The sequence below is a fragment of the Halichoeres trimaculatus genome, unplaced genomic scaffold, assembly GCF_033239565.1.
Source record: "Halichoeres trimaculatus isolate MK-OKI-2021-1 unplaced genomic scaffold, fHalTri1.1 fHalTri1_scaffold_6, whole genome shotgun sequence".
Taxonomy (NCBI): domain Eukaryota; kingdom Metazoa; phylum Chordata; class Actinopteri; order Labriformes; family Labridae; genus Halichoeres; species Halichoeres trimaculatus.
In genome coordinates this window covers 38,678,573-38,697,432 of record NW_027437184.1, presented here as the reverse complement: position 1 = coordinate 38,697,432, position 18,860 = coordinate 38,678,573, and the positions used below count along the sequence as shown (strand labels likewise).

At 43.2% G+C, this 18,860-nt stretch overlaps 2 protein-coding genes across 3 annotated transcripts in view; both read left to right on the top strand.

Moving 5' to 3' along the window:
- The window catches only part of LOC141791611 (homeobox protein PKNOX2-like), a 142,966-nt gene extending 137,140 nt beyond the window's left edge, over positions 1-5,826 (top strand). Inside the window, exon 11 of one of the 2 annotated variants that reach the window (XM_074672186.1) lies at positions 1,593-5,826. In XM_074672186.1, the coding sequence (XP_074528287.1) occupies positions 1,593-1,858 (266 nt within the window). In that variant the 3' untranslated portion in view covers positions 1,859-5,826. The remainder of the gene's footprint in view (positions 1-1,592) is intronic. The other variant, XM_074672185.1, reaches the window with a different exon arrangement.
- Positions 5,827-15,514: 9,688 nt separating this feature from the next.
- The window catches only part of LOC141791612 (pannexin-3-like), an 11,797-nt gene continuing 8,451 nt past the window's right edge, over positions 15,515-18,860 (top strand). Inside the window, exon 1 of the mRNA XM_074672187.1 lies at positions 15,515-15,698. Coding sequence (XP_074528288.1) covers positions 15,515-15,698 — 184 coding nt within the window. The remainder of the gene's footprint in view (positions 15,699-18,860) is intronic.

Sequence of the window (18,860 nt, the reverse complement as noted above, 5' to 3'; positions counted from 1 at the left end):
ATGCTGATAGCTGCATCAGCTATGTGATAGAGTGAAGGCATAGCAGCATGACACAGTGTACCCTGCTAATAAATCCAACGAAAAAAAATAAAATAAAAGTGACACAGTTAACAAAGAGGAACAATAAAAACATCCAGCAGTTCGTCTTCTATGTGACTGTCATGTGGCTTTTTGCAACCAAGCTTCATGATGTCAACTGGAGATGTAATCACAGAGGTTCTGTGTTGTTCTTTATTACTGCTGTCACGCAAGGGAAATTGTTTCAACCAGTCAACAGATTGCAGTGTTTCTAGCTCCACCTTCTGGGTCAGATCAGTATGTGTGACACCCCAACAGAAGGGTACCAAAAAGTGGGACGGTACAGGTTGGTGATTTGAGGACCTATCTGAGTTTTTGTCAAAGGAAACGCCACTAAATGCGTGCTGTACCGAGACAAACTGAGCTGAACCACTTGGTGGAAATGGGGCTTTATGGTTGCTGGTGTGCACAGGGAGGACAATTGTTTAAAACCCCGCACTAAAGTGCCCTCTTAGTGGCCAAAACACAGGGCTACTTGTCTGATAAAAAACTTTTTTCAACAAAATTGCACAGACCACTTTTTGATAACATTAATCATAGAAGAAGTAGTAATACTATGTGAAGAGAGTGCTCACAGGTCATTGTTAATTATTTCACGATTAGTATTAATGATTTACAGAAAAAAAAAATGATGTTAGAAATGAGCTCCATTGGGGCCAGTGCTGCTTTTTTGGAACATGCCTCACGGGCACCCAAAGTGGGTCTTGCGGGCACCCAGGGGCCCACGGGGCATGGAATGTAATGGAAACTTCTGTTGCAAACCAAACTGGAGAAGGCTTGGGTTCAGGGTTCTCAGATGTTTCCAAGTTATTCCAAGTTAACTGACTCTTCAAGGGCAGGGGGTTTTGTGTCTTTGACAATGGGAGGGAGGAGAGGGCCAGCTGTTGATGTCTCCATTAGCCAGTCAGACAGAGGAAATCTTCAAATGTGGAAATGTTTCTCAGACTCCTGAGATCCTTTAAGGTCATATTGATGTAAACAGCAACATTATAACGTCCAGCAAGCTCACCCATTAGCCAGTGTGCAGCTTCACCCCCTGTACTCTGTAACTCTGGGCTAATCTTGTAGTCAGAGAAAAAGCCATGTCCGTCACCTGTTAGCCCAGGATGCACAGGGCTGAGGTGTTGTTTACCATTCTGTTTACTCCAACCCCGAAGCTGTGGGGACAGAAAGGACAGCTGGCAGCTACATTTAAGTTTTTACATATTCCTTTGTTTAAGATTGTCCCAGTATTGACGTCACAAAAAATGTCACAACATATGCTAATTTTTCTAGAAGACAGTAACAGTATGGTGTTGTGATAAACTCAAAGTCATGCCTTTGCTGAGTTAGACCTATTATTTAATTTTTTCAATTTATTTATTATTGTTATTATTATTATTTATTGTGGGTTTTTTCGGTGTAACGCTTCTGGTAGAAGAAAAAAGAAGCAAACAAAAACCCCTTATGCACGGGTGGAGGCAGGGGTCAGACAGTCGTGTCTAAACCTCTCCTGTCTCTGTGTCCCCCCTCAGACCCCCTGAGCATGGATTCCCTTCACTCGCTGTCATCAGACTCAGCCACCCTCGCCATGCAGCAAGCCATGCTGGGAGCCGATGACTCCATGGACGGCGATGAGGAGGAGGAGGAGGAGGAGGAAGAGGAAGAAGAAGAGGAAGGAATGGAGGATGAAGAAGAGGAGGAGGACGGGGACGAGGACAACAGCAGGGAGAGACAAATGCCCGGTGTTGGAGGAGGGAGGAGAGATCTGAGCATGGAGCACAGAGAGGAGCTGGAGTAGACTGACCATGTGACCTCAGTCGTGCCCTCAGCACGGCTTCATGGAGTGACTCCTCGGACAGTGACTCTTCAGAGAGCACCTCCTCAGACAGTGACTCCTCAGAGAGTGGCTCCTCAGAGAGTGACTCCTCAGAGAGTGACTCCTCAGAGAGCGCCTCCTCAGAGAGTGAAAGGACATCAAACTCCTCAGAGACTCTTCATCAGAGCCCCCGTGGAGACTAATCAGACTCACCCATCACCCTGATCATGATTATTAAGGACAGTGATTAGTTTAATGATGAATATGTGTTGTTTCATTCTAATGTCGTACGTTTTGCAGTGGGCTCTTCAAATTATTGGATGGTAGCACTTTTTTTCTTTTTACTCTTTGGCTCTTGGCACAGGAACTGAGAGGTTTAAAGGATACTGTAAGGTTAATGTCAAAGAAGTTTTCACAGATTCTAGAGAAGGATTTAAAGAGGTTGATTGTGTTCTGGTAAAATTGAGATTTTGCGGAGAAAAGGGAACACTGGGCAGGAGAAAAACAAACGTGTGTTGGTTTTATTTGAATGGATAATGTCAAATCCAGCCTGTTCTCACGGTACAGCAGCATGGCCAGCAGTCCAGTGCTTCATTATGCTGCTGTAGGTTTATCTGGACTGTTTTTTCTCCATTTGAGGTCTTTTTTAGTACTTTGATAGATATTAACTTGACTTCAGAGCTTAAAGAGAGCAGAAATCGTCTTGCAGCCAGTAGGGGATGCTGAACCCAGCTCACGTCTTGGAGAGAGGACTGTGGTTCAGACTTGGAGAGGGTGTTGACACAATGTTAGGCGACAGACATCAGCTGTGATACCTTAGCTAGATACCTCAGAGTTATGATGTATAATGATCAGGTGATTATGCAGATCAAAGTGTCAACAGGTGAGCAGACATTAAAGTGACTTGTTCAGACACCATCCTGTTCAAACCTGATCCTGGTTTTTGTTCTGATTCACGGTAAAATGAACCTTTTTCGCTGAAAATACCGTTAGACAAGGTGAGCAGGACTTCTGCAGGAACATTTCTGTTGACATTTCTGTTTTCATCAGCTCTCCCCCATCAGAGCTTTGAACTGTAAACAGAAATGAGTCAGTGTCTCAGTTTTGAACATCGATGCTGTTAGCTCCTTCTGTTACGACCACACTAAACTTGAATGATTACCTGATTCACAAAACAATGTTTTTTTTCTCCTTGTTTAATTTGAGCAAATAACAAGCTTCGTTCTCGAGTTCTTCCAACCATCCGTCCATCTTTCACCCCTAATCTAGGTCTCATTCACAGGGGCAGTAATATCATTAGCAAAGACCAATGACCTCTGTCCCAGGCCACTTCCACCATCTGAGAGATATAATCACTCCACCGTGTCCTGGGTCTACCCCGGGGTCTCTACCCAGATGGACATGCCTGAAACACCACCCCAGGCATCCAGGTGGCATCCTCACCAGATACCCGTACCACCTCATCTGGCTCCCCCTAGATGGAGGAGCAGCTCTGAGCCCCTCCCTGATTTCTCAGCTTTAAACCCTAACTCTAAAGCTGAGCCCAGACACCCTGAGGAGAAACCTCATTTCAGCCGCTTGTATTCACCATCTTGTTCTTTCGGTAACCGACCACAACTCGTGGCCATTGGTGAGGGCTGGAACCTAGATTGACCAGTAAATTAAGAGCCTTGCCTTCTGGCTCAACTCCTTCTTCACCACATCAAACCGATATAGTGTCCGAATCCACCCGATCCGTCTGTCAATCTCTCACTGCGTTTTCCCCACTTGTACCTAAAGACTAAGGAGTACCTAAGGACTCAAATTTGTGAGAAGGGAGAAATTTCCTTCAACCTCACTTCAGTCTGTTGTCATCAAACAAGGCTGATCTTGACTACACCGGGAGGTAAAGTCGGTTATGCTAATTAGAGCAGTGCTAACCTGCTTGTCCAGCTAATAGCTGGAATCAAGTGACATAGAATCTGACCCTGTTCCCATAAACACAGGTACAGTGACAGAGTTCAGGGAAGACAAACACATGTCAAATTCACCTGTGCCAGGTTTCACAGATGGATCAACCCTCATTAATCTGTTCAGTCATCAGTCGACCTCTCCGTGCTGAGAGCGTCCAACATGTCACACTGGTTGACTTCCCCTTGAACTCACTTGCACAAATGACTTTCTTTACATTTGGTGTGAACACAGCATTATAGTAAAAGTGACTTTGGAGAGATGCTCTTTCCAGGTTTGTTGTCTGTGTCTGGATTGCAGGACAGGATGTTGCTCTCCTTTTCTCTATCAGGGGTGTTGGGGCTCGTCACGCTGCTCTCACGTTGGAGCTGTTAACCGTCATGGTTTCCCCACCCTGAGACAAACACCAACTTTTTTTAACCACAGAGTCGAGGGGCAGAGGGAATGTGACAGACTACTTTCTTTGGATTGATCTGACCAATGTGTGGTTAGGTTGTTCCTGGTGTCACTTCTGCTGTTGGGAATTTATTATTTGAGTTTGACCAATCAGAATCAACTTTTTAACACACCAGGACATAGATTCAGCCGTCCCTGAACCCATCAACTACAGTCTGATGACAGTTTACATTCAATGCACCTTTAAAATTCCTGAATGAAAGTCAGCTCTTGGACATTAGCTCTTGACTCGGGTTAGATTCTCCTTTAGCTCCATTGATACACATCATGGCCTGAAGTGACCTCCAGCTTCATCAGAGGTCTAAAAAGTTGGTCCAAAGTGGAAAAGTTGTTGAGTGTGGCCCTTAGGCTCTGAGACAGATGAGCTGAGGCTGTATTTTGATCCTGGTAGTTTGAAACTGGGAGCTGCTGACCTGGCTGCTGTTAAAATTGGATTGTGGGGAGAAATAAGTTGGAGAGAAGCTAAATTGAATGTAATCAATCTCAGTGTCCTGGCACATTGAAATGAGCTACAAAAAGGGCTGCAGGTTTCAAAGTGTTCGTCTGAAATGACTAAACATACCTTCATCTTTTCGATGACTGTCCTGACTTGGCAGTTCATGTGTCGTTTTGCTTCCTGAAGTCAGAGCGAGGGGCTGGCAGAGAGGAAAACACAACGGTGTTATACCGTCGGACGTCATCCTCGCCTTTTAAATGACTCACTGGTTCTCAGGTTGAACAACACTTTCATTCAGCATGTCTCGTCATCCAGAGAGAACCCACAGCTCCGCTGAACCTTTTAGAGCATGACCTTTGAAACAATCTTTTTCACTTATCCCACGAGCAAAAAAAGAAAAAAAAGTAGAACCCAGTGAACATTGACTGCACATGTAGGCTGTACCTTGGATTTTTCATGTTTGCTTTCTCGTGGTTTGCATATTTATTCAGTTCTGACTGTTTTTCAGAGGGTAGCTCAAAGGACAACATGAATCAGTTTGAACTCTTCCTGAAGTGGTCTCTGTGTCGCCTGGCAGCCACGCACACAGTGACTCTGACCGTGGACTTCAGAGATAATCACCCGTGACTCTGTGGGGACGAAATGAACACGGGAGCGGCTCGAGGCATCGCACCCACATCTCCACACCAAGAGAGGACCCTTTGGGATCCGGACATGAGAAACTTTTTTAAGAAAAATGATTTTTGAGAAAACTGATGAAGAAAAGTAGTTATGTCTTTAAACTTTATGTGAAGGACTTTGAAGAAACTGTGAAACACTTTCAGCTCTGTTTTGTACTAAAACACAGGAATGGAGTCCCTCGTTTCTAATGTGAAGACATCTAGAAAAGAAAACCATGTTTAATTGAATGTCAGATTGTTCATTGTGAAGTTTGTTGCCCATATTTTTTTTTTTTCCCAATTGTTTTTTTTTCTAAATGGATCTTCCAGAGAAATCGACAGACAATAGGAATTTTTTCTATTTCATTTGTACACTTTGTCGTCATGATCTATTGTGTTTCAATAGACTGATTTCAATAATTAAAGATGTAAAGGTTCTGACTCTGCCTTTGTGGTATCAAAGACCTGCTCCTGTTAAAGCTGGGATTCAGTCCTCTAACCATGAAACAGCAGGGCTGATGAGGGTAAACATGGACTCGTCAGGGTGTCACCAACACGTGTCTAAATGTTAACGGTTACAACCACAGCTCTTAGAGAGGTAAGAGGACTAACATATAACCAGATGTTAAAGGTAAATTAGGAGCGTTTAATGAAATAGATGATAGGATGAAGTGTACAACAAATGATCTTTTACCAAATCAAGTTTGACTGACAGAGCATCTTTAATCAAATGAGATTCAACCAACGAATTATCTTTTCCAAATTAAGCCCACTAGCTCACAACATCAAAACTATCTCTAACAAAGAGCTGAGCCCAGACCAGGTTTTCAGGCGACAGACCACAGCAGATCAGTTGCTCCTGGCTGAAGCTCCAGCCGGCCTTTTCAGAACTCCTCGCCCCATTCTCTGGAAAAACCCCAATCACCCACTCATCTGGCAGCCTGAGAAGAGGGGGAAAAACACCCACTCACCTGGCGTGCACACACAGACTCACAGGCACACGCAGACACATTCGCCATCACACATACAGCCGGTGCTATAACATTTACTTTAGCCTCGGAGGTTAAGTCCACCTGGGCACAGGTTGTAGCCCTTAAAGCTAGTGGACTGCGTAGTTTCCATGACATTGGCCTTTTATATCCGACGCAGAATCTGAAAGCTGGGGGGCCATGTTTGAAAAGTTTGACTTAACCCTCAACCATGTTCGAGTTAGGATGAGGCACAGAGGAGGGTCTTTAACCTGTCCACAGACAGCTACAGGAAGTCCACCTGTCAGCCAAGTCAGCCACGCTGTCATATGAGTCAAATGAAGTACAACACGTGCTGATGGTGAGATGATATTTTTAACCAGGCTGTTAACATGTTGATTTCTGCTATAAAGATCAGCTTCTTTGAATGGGCATTTGTGGTTACTGGTGTTTCTTGCTGCCTCAAGTGGACGCTTGACAAACTACAGTTTTTAAAACTTCCACATAGGCGCCATATTCTTAGACCGGATGATGCCACTTGGTTCACTTTTCACCAACAGTGCTTTGCTGCAGATTGTGGTCTACTCTCTTTCCCCAGCTTTCTATCCCATGAACTGTTCAGTCTTTTTATTAACTGAATAAAAAACAAAAATAAATTAATTAATTAATAAAAAAATGAATGTTTTTAACCTCTCATAATGCAGATTAATATATGTTATAATATATCAATTATACAACCTGGAATCTAAGTTTCAAACTGATTAAAATGACCTTTGAAGAAAACACTAACATTTTTCATCAGCAAGACAAAAGAAAATGAACAGCTGGCTGTGGCACAAGTCCAACATTGGACTCACACCAGCATTTTGCTCCATCAACCTTCCACTGTCATCACCAAGCACAGGCTGTGTTACTGAACAGCAGAACAGTCCCAGGATGGAGGGCTTCCCACACTGCCCAGCCCAATGATGATCCTCTCTCCATTCATGTTGGGCTGTGAAACTTCAAACCTGTTGACATCAATTTTAGTTTAGGAAAAAAGAACCTTTTTTATTGTGATATCAAATGGATCACAAATAGAATATCTTGGCTGTGAAAACAAACAGCAACGACAACAAGATGTAAGAAGCTGTATTTATAGATACATGGTAGTGAATGAGCGTATCAACCCCCATCATAATGCTATCTACTCTATTCTCAAAAGGCCTGTTAACCAGTAAATCAAAAGCCAGGTTTGTCAGAAATATAAATTCGGACTAAAATTACATTCTTAAAATTTTCTTTAAAAAAATTCTGACTACGCCTAAGACTAGCCGTCTGATTTTTTTTTTTTTTTTTTTTACTAATAGTACTTCTGATTGACGAGTGTTGTAATTTTCAAACAGGCCTTCTGACCAATGGGTCGTTTGATTCACTGACTCATGGGCCTCAGACTGACTAGCTTTCTTATTTTCTGTCTAATGGCTCTTCTGACCTACAAGGGTTTTGATTTTTTGACTGATGGGCCTTCTAACTTACTGGCCTTCTGATACTCTGAGTATTGGGCCTCCTGATTAACAGGCATTCTGAGTATCTGACCTATTGGCCTTCTGCTATTCTGACTAACAGGCTCTCTGACTTTCTGACTAACAGGCCTTCTGACTAGTTGGCATTGTGACAATTATTTAAGCTCCCATACGAGCAGTTTTATATGTTTTAGTTTAAGATTTCAAACAGTTATAAAATAATTTGTGTTTAGAATAGAAAAGGAAAACATATTGATATGTCTCCCTATTGTGTTTAGCTTCAACTCCGAGTAACATACTTGTTCCAACATGTCTCCCCCTTCAAACTGACACATTTATCATCAGCAGAATGGGATGTATCAGGCTCCATCTGTAATATTTACAAGTTATTTATAAGTTTCCACAGTAGTTACTGGAAAGGGTATAAAGTGAAAGGATAATATCAGACTTTAAAATTGTGACTCAGAGTAATTAATACTATAAAAAGAAGTGTTGTATTGTTAGACCTTTAAGGTGGCAGCAGCAGCAGAACATTGTGTTTGGTGTCCAGCCTCTGACCTTATCACACCTTGCAGATTAACCGTACGAGCAGAAACTGAGCTGTGACGAGATAATTAAACCTCTCTGTGGTCGGTGCTTGCAGATGTTGTGGGGGTGGTGGTGGTGGTGGGGGTGGTGGTGTGGTGGAAAGTTTGGAAAAGACAGAGCAGAGGCAAAGAGCAGAAAGCTTTAAGCTTAAACCTTCACCTGAAGGTCACTTTTGCTCCTCCCCCAGAAACTAAAACAGACATGTTGTCTGTGATTCCACTGAGGCTTCAAGCTTGGTCAAATAAGGCAGGACAAGAAAAAATAAAAGTAACAGTACTACACCACCAGACCAGCAGAGGGCAGTAAGACAACAATGAAGGCCATTTATTGATGATGAAACCATAGAGGGAGAAGACAACCCTAAACCCTAACCCAAGCAGCAACCCTCGGTCTACACACAGAAGTGATCATAACTACAGTTTGTGTAGTGTCCTCTTGAGGCTGATTCTGGAAGTACCGTAAATCACTCTGAGCTGTTTTCACAGCAGAAATAAAAGAGTCTACAGCCTGGTTCAAAGAAATGTCTCCCGCTCAAGTAGCTCATTTCTCAAACGGCACAAACTGTACAAGGGTGAATGTTTTCTCTGACTCTGAAGGTGATACGAAGGACGCAAGTTCACCCACTCAGAGGCACAGCTCAGCTGACTGACAGGCGAGCGCCCTATAGCTGTGAGTGAGGAGGTTCAAAGCCCGCCTCAGTTTCTAATACGGCACAGGTGTTGCTCCATGATATGGTAAAGTTGAATCAATAGGAAGAGATTCCTGATGTTTTCAAGTGGCAGATATCTACAATGAGGCGTTGCACTGTGAAACACTATTGGATTCAACTACTGCAAAATGTCTGAACCCTACATTATTGAAGCATTAGCTCAGCATTGAAGCATATGTGACACAAAAGAATTTCTAAACTGTTGAAAAGGGCAGAATTTTCTCAACAAGACTCGATTTTTCAGGAGAGAAAAAGAGAAAGAAAAGAAAAGCAGCAAACCAAAGAACAAACCCACGAGACAAGAGAGTGTTCACTGATCCACATCTGAACCAGGATTACAATGAAGAAAGACTCGTCTGAGCATGTAAGACCCTTTAAAAACCTCCCAGGCTCGGCCTCATTGTGTCTCTAGATTACAGAGTGGGTAAATATCGGTTTACTTCCCTCATGTTCCTGTCACATGTAGTCTCCCCCTCTCTGCTTATAGCTACAGCCTGTGATTTAACTCACTGGAAGAACACCCACCCAAACGCTCCCCACCTTCAGAGGCCAGCAGACCACAGGGCCTCCACTTCTCCCTGTGGATCCTGCTGCTCCAGAGGAAACCATGATCACGCCTGTGGGTGTGCTTCGTTCTATTGATTTACATGGCTCAATCCCTGGGGTCTAATTACATCCTTGTATTGTTTCCACTCTCCTGGAGAAGGTCAGGCTTTAGTTGTATCTACACTTTACAGTGAGAAACCTCTCATCTTTAGCAGCACGTCCTGCTCGGAGGAATGGAACTGTATGCACCATGTGATGAGCTGACAGACGTCCACTTCCTGTTCACCAGGAAAACTCTGGGTACAGCTCCCAAACAAAGGCTTCAGACAAAGAGAAGGAGCAGTTTGTCCTCGGCTCTGAAGTGAAAGTGAACATGTCCAGGATCTCAAATTAGTTTTCTGTGTCAGCCTTTGACGTTACCCACTGAAGGACGTTTCAAACAGGTGTTTCTCTGCAATCTAAAGCTTCCTTCACATTTACATAGAAGAGCTCTGACCCCATATTATCCCAAAGTCACCTGCTCATAGCAAGTGACAGCACGAGGGTGGAGGGTGGGGGAGAAATATGGGGCAAAGGAGGCCGGATGTGACATAAAAATCATGATGTAAGAGTCACAGTGTCACTGTTTCTGGTTCTGGTTCTCAGTGTCAAAATATCTACAGAGAAATATGAGCAAACCGTGTTTAAACATTTAAACTCAAAAACAAAGAGGAGTAAAGACCCCAAAACTCCAGCTGAACTTACGCTGACAGGCTGCTCTTAGAGCAAAGTGATATTCTGACAGGTACAGGACGACTTCAGGGTTGCCAAGACTCTGCTCAAAGAAGGTCGTGTTTGATTTCATGTTTGATTTCATGAAAATAGCTGAGGCCCAGCGCCTGTTACTGACATATTCATTGACCATGAAAGTAACACATGAATGCTCTCTGTGCTAACTGTTCCTTTTAGTGATTGTTGTAAAAATCAGTCTCTCAGTGCTCAAACCTCCTTGTTCCATCATCACAGACTGATGACATCAAAGCTCACCTGTCCCTCAGGTGTCTCTTGGTATCAGATGATCAGTGGTCAGTTTCCTCTGAGTTGCACAGAGCTCGCTGCACATTGCGCGTTAAACTGAAGGAGGGTAAGACACCATGACTGATGGTCATCACAGTTAACAAGTTCAGGTCAGAAACATTATTCTACACCAGGCTGGGTTCGCTGTACACCCTGAGCTGGCAGTTTGCTGAAGATCTTTGACTGAAACATTTAGGAATCAATCAGAGAGAGATCAGCGCACAGCGGACGTTAACGCTTGAGAAGTTGTTTGACTTTTACCTGGGGGAAAGGTGAGTCCTGTCTTTCACTGTAACCCTCCTTTATTCCAAGAACTTAGCTCTCTGTTTAGCATCAATCCATCTTTAATGAGCAGAAAAACACGACTCCATGCAACCAGGCACCCAGTGACAAGCAGGGGCGTGCCCAGAGTTTTTAGACTGGGGTGCCCAAGCAGGGTACTAAGGTTTATGTGAGCAGACTCTCTAATAACATTTATTTTTGATTGTTGTATTGAAAATACAGCGTCAACAGACTACAGCTTAACAAAAAATGAACAAAAACAAACAATAAAAATCAATTTAGACTAAAACATAATATTATACAATATAACAAAACAACAGAGCTTTAGCTTTACACCAGCAGCCTACGGACAGTCCAGATGGAGTTCAGTGAGACGTCTCAGACTGACTTTGAGTTTGTTTGTGACCTTGACAGAAAATGTTTATGTACACATGATTTAGAACAGAATTCATCACATTGACGTATTTATTTTGGGATTACAGTGTAAAATGAAAGCTTGGGGCTGTATGAAAAAGGACCTGGGGTCACAATCGTCTCCCAGGCCTGATTTTAGACGTGAGGGTCAGACCAGGACTGTCACAAAGCTCAGCATCAGTTTTTTTTCTGCTGTTCTTCCAGTCAGAAGTGAATGGGCTGAAATCAGCTGTGTGAACAGTGACACACCTGCCTGCAGGCCCCCTTAATGTCCACTGCTTTACTAATGAGGTCATACACAAGCTGATTCACTTAGTGCTGAATCCCTGTTTCTGCAGATGATTTAAAAAATAGCAAAAGCACAAAAGTCATCACTCCTCTGTTTACTCTGAGACTGGCCTCTCAGTAAGCTGTCCAAACCTGACTCTGCTGTGCAGGATCCACAGATACATGGGGTGAGGGTTTGTTTGCCCTGAGATCAGGCTCACTGTAAATAACCTCACCAGCCCAGCCTCACTGCTGATTTGATAGAATGATTGAATTAGTCATTTCAACAAGCTTTCCATGGGGACTTCATATCATCAACTTCATCTTCTTGAAATTCATGATTCTGGGATTCTGAGCAGAGCACAACAGATACCTTCACATCGGTTCGTCCACATGCACGCGTGTCTCATCTCTGCAGTAAGAGACCTATTTTTAAATTAATTCAGGGAACTTTTTACAAATAAGTTTGCAACACATTATTTTTTCCACCACAAAAATATGGCAGAAAATGTATAGCTTTTTAAAAAGTGGCTTGTTTCACAATTTATCTGAACTTCTTTTCCCCCTCTTCTGTTGCTACTGATGCACAATGTTCCCATTCTCATTTTGTCAAGTTTGACAGCTTGGCCTGTGGCCCTTCAAAACACAACATTGAGTTTTTCATCTGAAAGGCTTTGTGATTAAATGGTTAAAGATTTGTGGCCCGCACATCCATGATGAGAATCTCCTGTTCCACCACGTCCCAAAGGTGCTCTATTGGACTGAGATCTGGGGACTGTGGAGGACATTTGAGTACAGGGAACTCATTGTCATGTTGAAGAAAGCAGTCTGAGATGATTCCAGCTTTATGACATGGAGCGTTATCCTGCTGGAAGTAGCCATCAGAAGATGGTACACTGTGCTCATAAAGGGATGGACATGGTCAGCAACAATACTCAGGTAGGCTGTGGACTTTAAACATGCTCAGTTGGTACTAAGGGGCCCAAAGTGAGCCAAGAGAATATCCCCCACACCATTACACCATTACACCAGCAGCAGCAGCAGCAGCAGCAGCAGCAGCAGAAGCAGCAGCAGCAGCAGCAGCAGAAGCAGCAGCAGCAGCAGCAGCAGCAGCAGCAGCAGCAGCAGAAGCAGCAGCAGCAGCAGCTGAAGCAGCAGCAGCAGCAGCAGCAGCAGAAGCAGAAGCAGCAGCAGCAGCAGCAGCAGCAGCAGCAGCAGAAGCAGCAGCAGAAGCAGCAGCAGCAGCAGCAGCAGCAGCAGCAGCAGCAGCAGCAGTAGCAGCAGCAGCAGCTGAAGATTTGAGCTCCACCATCTGAATGTGGAGCAGAAATCCAGACTCATCAGACCAGGCAACGTTTTTCCAATCTTCTATTGTCCAGTTTTGGTGTTGCTGTGTGAATTGTAGCCTCAGTTTCCTGTTCTTAGCTGACAGGAGGGTCACCCGGTGTGGTCTTCTGCTGCTGTAGCCCATCTGCCTCAAGGTTGGACGTGTTGTGCGTTCAGAGATGCTCTTCTGCAGACCTTGGTTGTAACCAGTGGTTATTTGAGTTACTGTTGCCTTTCAATCAGCTCCAACCAGTCTGTCCATTCTCCTCTGACCTCTGGCATCAACAAGGCATTAAGTCCCAGAGAACTGCTGCTCACTGGATATTTTCTCTTTTTGGGACCATTATTTGATTCACACGTTATGTTTGCCTCGCAAAGTTAACAGACAGATCAGCCATAACTGAAGTGTATGACTCACAACTATTTGCTGCTGCAGTTAGTATTAGACTAAATAGAACTTAATAGAAACTCACTGTTTAGTTCCACCCTTTCATTACAAAACAAATCTAAATGATGAAAAATAACTGATTTACTTGTATATTTTAATTTATTTATTTATTGTGCCCATACTCAACTTTTATGTGTATGGTATGGGAATAAAATGTGTTAAAAGGTGTTAACCTTACAGCACATGTAGCTTTTTATGCAATCTCTTGGTAACTGACTCAGATCACTCAGATGACTCAAAAAAAAAAAAAAAAAAAAAAAGGATTCACTTGGGTGAGCCACTCATTACAACTCCATTCACTAAAAAGAATCATGTTAACCATCACTAATGGCAGCACTGTGCTACATTTTTGTTTTGCATAGGCACCAAAAGACTGTGAAAGATCATGGTTGTTAGTTTCTCCACGTGCATATGTTGACCATCCATCACTCTGACAGTCTTTTTATTCTGACTTACTTCACTGCTGCACAACACTCACACAATAAAAACAAGAGGTAAAATACCAACATGAGGCTTGGAGTGTGTGAACCACTGGGTTTTGTGAATCATTCAACTTTTTTTTTTTCTTATCTCTCCTTTTAATATCTCAACAAACAGCCAAAGCTGTTCTTTTCAGACAGTTACACGTCCAAGTTGAAATTCAGCTAACCATCTTTGACATGTCTAAAGGTGTTACATGTGCATCCTTTCAGATTTCAGACTCGAGGTGCACCCTGATACAAACTATCCCCACGTCCTCAAACAGATGAACTGCAGGGCTGAGAAACAGGACCATCCCCGCTGCACGGCGCAGTGTGTCAGCTCTCTGCAGCTCCGAGGCTGGAGGGCGGTAAAAATAGTCCCAGAATGACAGAGGCTGGAAAAGCCACTGGAGATGGTTCACTTGTTTGAAGTGGGCATGAGCCACCCTGCCTCTCAGCATAGACTGGCCAGAGAAACACACACACACACACACACACACACACACACGCACACGCACGCACACACACACACACACACACACACACACACACACACACACACACACACACACACACACACACACACACACACACACACACACACACACACACACACACACACACACAGTGGTGGAGAGGTTTGCTGCAGTCAGTGCCATCTGGGCGCCTACGAGCTCCCAGATGTCCTCTCTGTAATTAAAGTCAGGCCCGGCTCAGCCTGGTCCAGCCCAGATCCAACCTCTCATTTCCAGAGTTCCTCCCTGCATACTTAAACAACTTCCCAGCACTGAACAGGCCTTCGGGGGAACTACTACTGTGCAGATATTAAATCTGATCGTTACACCTGAGAAACCTGGAAGAGTTCAGGTAAGAGGAATTTAACTTTCATCATATTTAAAGTGCCACAAAGGAATTTCACTGATGGCATTCTGAAATGGACTTCTTCCCTCGTGGAAAAACATCTGCTGCATTTAACAGATGCAAAGTCTTTTTCACGTCATCACATTTATGATGTGATGACCTGATGTCTTTAATTATTTTTTTTCACTTGTATAGATGAGGATGAGTTCATGTCAGAATCTGTTGTGAATTTTTTGGGACAAAATGTAATTTTAAGTTGAGTCCACAGCGATTTTATTCCGTTTTCAAATAAAATTCCCCTACCATATTGATTTTAGTTAGGTGCTCAGAGTTCAATTAGGACTCACTTGCATTTCCATTTATTTCATGTTAAATGCATGAGGAGCTGGCTCATCACCACAGGTGAGATCATAACTGATGATGTTCTTATTAATACTGTGGCAGGATTCCTGATGAAACTTCCTCCTGATAAAGAAATCAGAAGTATGTTTTCATTACCCTTCAATCAAAGATAAATGTGCTTTAATACGTCACATCTTCACTGGAATGACGAACAAGATAAGATAAGAAAGGCCACGCAGCGGCGTATGGCAGAGGTCATGAGTCTGATTTGTTCTAACAGCGCTGTCTTTACACATTATCTGCCTTATCTGCTCCAATGTGTCAGAAAGTGAACCTTCTTCTTATCGCTGCGTAGGTGTTCAAAATGTCCATCGCCCAGGCAGCGGCCAAGGCCTTGTTATCTGATTCCCTGCTGCAGGAGGGCTCGCTGATAAACCGGATTCATCACCTGGAGCTGGAGCTGCCTCTGGACAGGGTCATCAAGTTTGTGTCTGTGGGTCTGCCGCTGCTGCTGGTGTGCATGGCCTTCGCCCGGGAGATCTCTCTGGGTGAGCAGCAACTCTCTCTGTGTCCTTTTCCTGGAAAAATGTGAGGTTATTTATTCTGTATTCCTCTCGGTTCTGCCTGTAATTACAGCCTGTATTCATGAGAGCGTATTCTTTATTCCACGGCTGTATCTCAGCTTCTGTGCAGCGCCCTCTGTAAAGAATTCATGCTCCGTCCGTCCTTGAATTGTTTGTTATTTACCTGTTAAACTGCAATGTGTGATAAGGAAGAATGTCATACATACTAACACAGAGATACTTATTATTCATGTGGCCCATGTTTTTTTAATCCAAACTTAACACCAGAGTCTGAACTAAAATAACTCTTGTGACCTATTTCTGAGCCGAGTTAAAAGTCCTGAACCATGACGAGTGAGCGTATCTGAGCTCTTCTCCAGCCCCCCCTCTTATCTTTGCTCTCAGATGCATCCTGCTTAAGGGAGCTGTATATTAAGAGTGATCACAACATGAGCTGTAATCACACAGCACTCCTCTGAAGAAAGGAGGGGTGCTGGGGAGGAGGAGGAGACGACACTTACACAGCATCTTATCGTGGAAAGAGGACGCACGCAGCTGCATGTGTGCAGACACACTTCACTGGATGGATGTCACAATATTGATATGACGACGTTACTTTGTTCGAGCTGTGCTGCTTCGTTAGAGCTGCAGGAAGTTTTTACATGGGGACCGTTGAAAGAGCCATATCTAAATCAAGCTTTATTTTAATCCTGCTGGAGGAAACTGGGAGGGAACAGGGACTTACAGTGCTCTGCGATTGGTCCAATCCTCGCAGCCTTTAGAGGACGGTTTTAGACTCTTATGTCTGATCTTAACAGGGTTTTCAGCCCCGTTTCCACAAAGCTTACGCTGTATGGTGACACCATTTCCTAAACAAAAAGAAACTTATCTTCATGAAGTCGAATGGAGAACTGAACATGTCAGGGTTATGTGTTGTTTTTTATTACCTCTATCACACAGGAAGTGATGATTCTTTCCACCAGAAGTGAACCGCTTGGTGGAAACGGGGCTTTTGATCTTTACTAATACAGAAAAGAGTCAGCAGGACGTCTGAATCCTGGAGGATGAGCTCCAGGGCCCTGTTGTTGAAAATGAGTCTGATCAGATCAGCTAACAGATGCCCTCATTGACTGTCTGTAAACAATGATGATGTACAGAGAGTTGCTCAGGCATTTTTGCAACAAGGGAAAACAAAGTGCAGCAGTTTGTCAGAAACCTCAGTTACTCCAACAACACAGTGATCCAGTTTATTCTGCAAGACCGTGATATTTGATGCAGGTAGTGGTTTTAAAGGAGCTGCGAGGACTGTTCAGTATGATGTGGTGTCGATTGCTGTGTCATCTGTGACTGGAACCAGAGTGTTTTATCAGGAAAAAGACTCTTTTCTAAACTGCTTACTACACTAGCAGTACCTACTGATTTGGCTTTAATTCAGTCAAAAGTAGTCAGTATGTGAAAACTTGTAAAATCTAAAGTATGCTGAAAGTTCCCAGGTGTCTTTATTGATCCAGGAAATTGGATCAGTCTACCTGGCACACCATTTCCCATAATGCACGACACTACTGCTGTTTGTCTATGCAGCTGCATATATATATATATATATATATATATATATATATATATATATATATATATATATATATATATATATATATATATATATATATATATATATATATATATATATATATATATATATATATATATAAATGCAATGGCTTGAAAGATTTCACTAAAATATATTAATTATTCCCATAGTTGTACCCATAGTCTGTATCGTGCATCCATAACAAAAAAAAAAAAAAAAAAAAAAAAAGGTTTATCAGCTGTAGTTATGCTTTCCAGAACTGAAACCAGAGTGGTATAAAAACAGACCCAACAGAACAGTCATGCTACATACTAAATGCAAAAGGAGAAGGCAGCATGCAGCTTCAGTACCTACTGCACACCACATGCAAATGTAGTGTGTAGTAGGCAGTTTGGAAAAGAGCCTCTGTTTCCCATGAGCACCATCACCTGCTGTTGTAAAGACATGACACTTGCCAAGGAGTGCATTGGGAGAGCAGATGTTTTTTTGTTTTTTTTCACCATTGTTATTTATTTTTTAAGAAAACTTTAAGCAGGTTGCAAAGCTGCAAAGTGACAATTTAGATTCTGAAAAACATCATTTGGAATTTTTTTGGGATGCAAATAATCTCATTTAATATTACAAACAGACAAAATTACAAAAGTGAAACTATTTCAAGGTCACTCGGAAAGTCCTCACAGTGCCTTTAAATCAGTGTTTAAATCTCTGGAAGTCCAGATGAAAATGTAGATTGCGTGGTCAGAATGTTTATGCAGATCTGAGATGATGTTGGCGGTAAATGGGCGTATTGGATCAGACCTTAAAAACATCACCAACTAATTCAGTCCTGTGTCTCATCTGGTCATATTTCTACATTCTGGGATCACTCTGCTCCAAAGAACGGGCTGAATATGGTTTCAGGCTGGACTACAAGAAGAAAAACTTTGTCAAACTTTTCGAGCAGTAAATAAAGCAACAGTTTAACAGTGACTGACATGTGATGATGAGTTCTCTGTGTACGTTCAGGAACACAAAAAGCACAGTTAACAATCCTGAGGCAGGTCTGTGGTTGCAGTCAGGTCTATTAGCGAGGAGGCTGACTCCCTCGACTCAGAGCTAAACGCCATCTCCCCAGGGCTGGTCTGCAATCAGCCTGCTGCCCCTCATGCTAATTGCCACGGGGATGATTGAGAGCAGCGCTCACTAACGCCGGCACGCTCTAATTACAAGGCTAAGTTCTTCTGTGGCAGCTTCCCTCGATTTGAGTCAAATGAGAGGATATGTTGATTAACAGGAGGGGGTGCAGAACATGATGCGGTGTCGGAGGTGCATGGCTCAGCTAATGGATCTTGGCTGCCTATCTGCCAGACTGTCGGTTTCTGAACGCTGCGTGATTGCGCTGCTGTCTGGAGTCTGCTTTACTGCACCTGGACTCTCAGCCAAGAATCAAACTACGAAACACAAAACAGAGCTAGTGCGCCAAAGTTAACTGGGGAGTGGGAGGAGAAGATATGAGCAGAGGCAGACATTTAGCTCCCCTCACTTTGCCAAACAGCTCACAGGGGTGCAGAGGAGGGGGA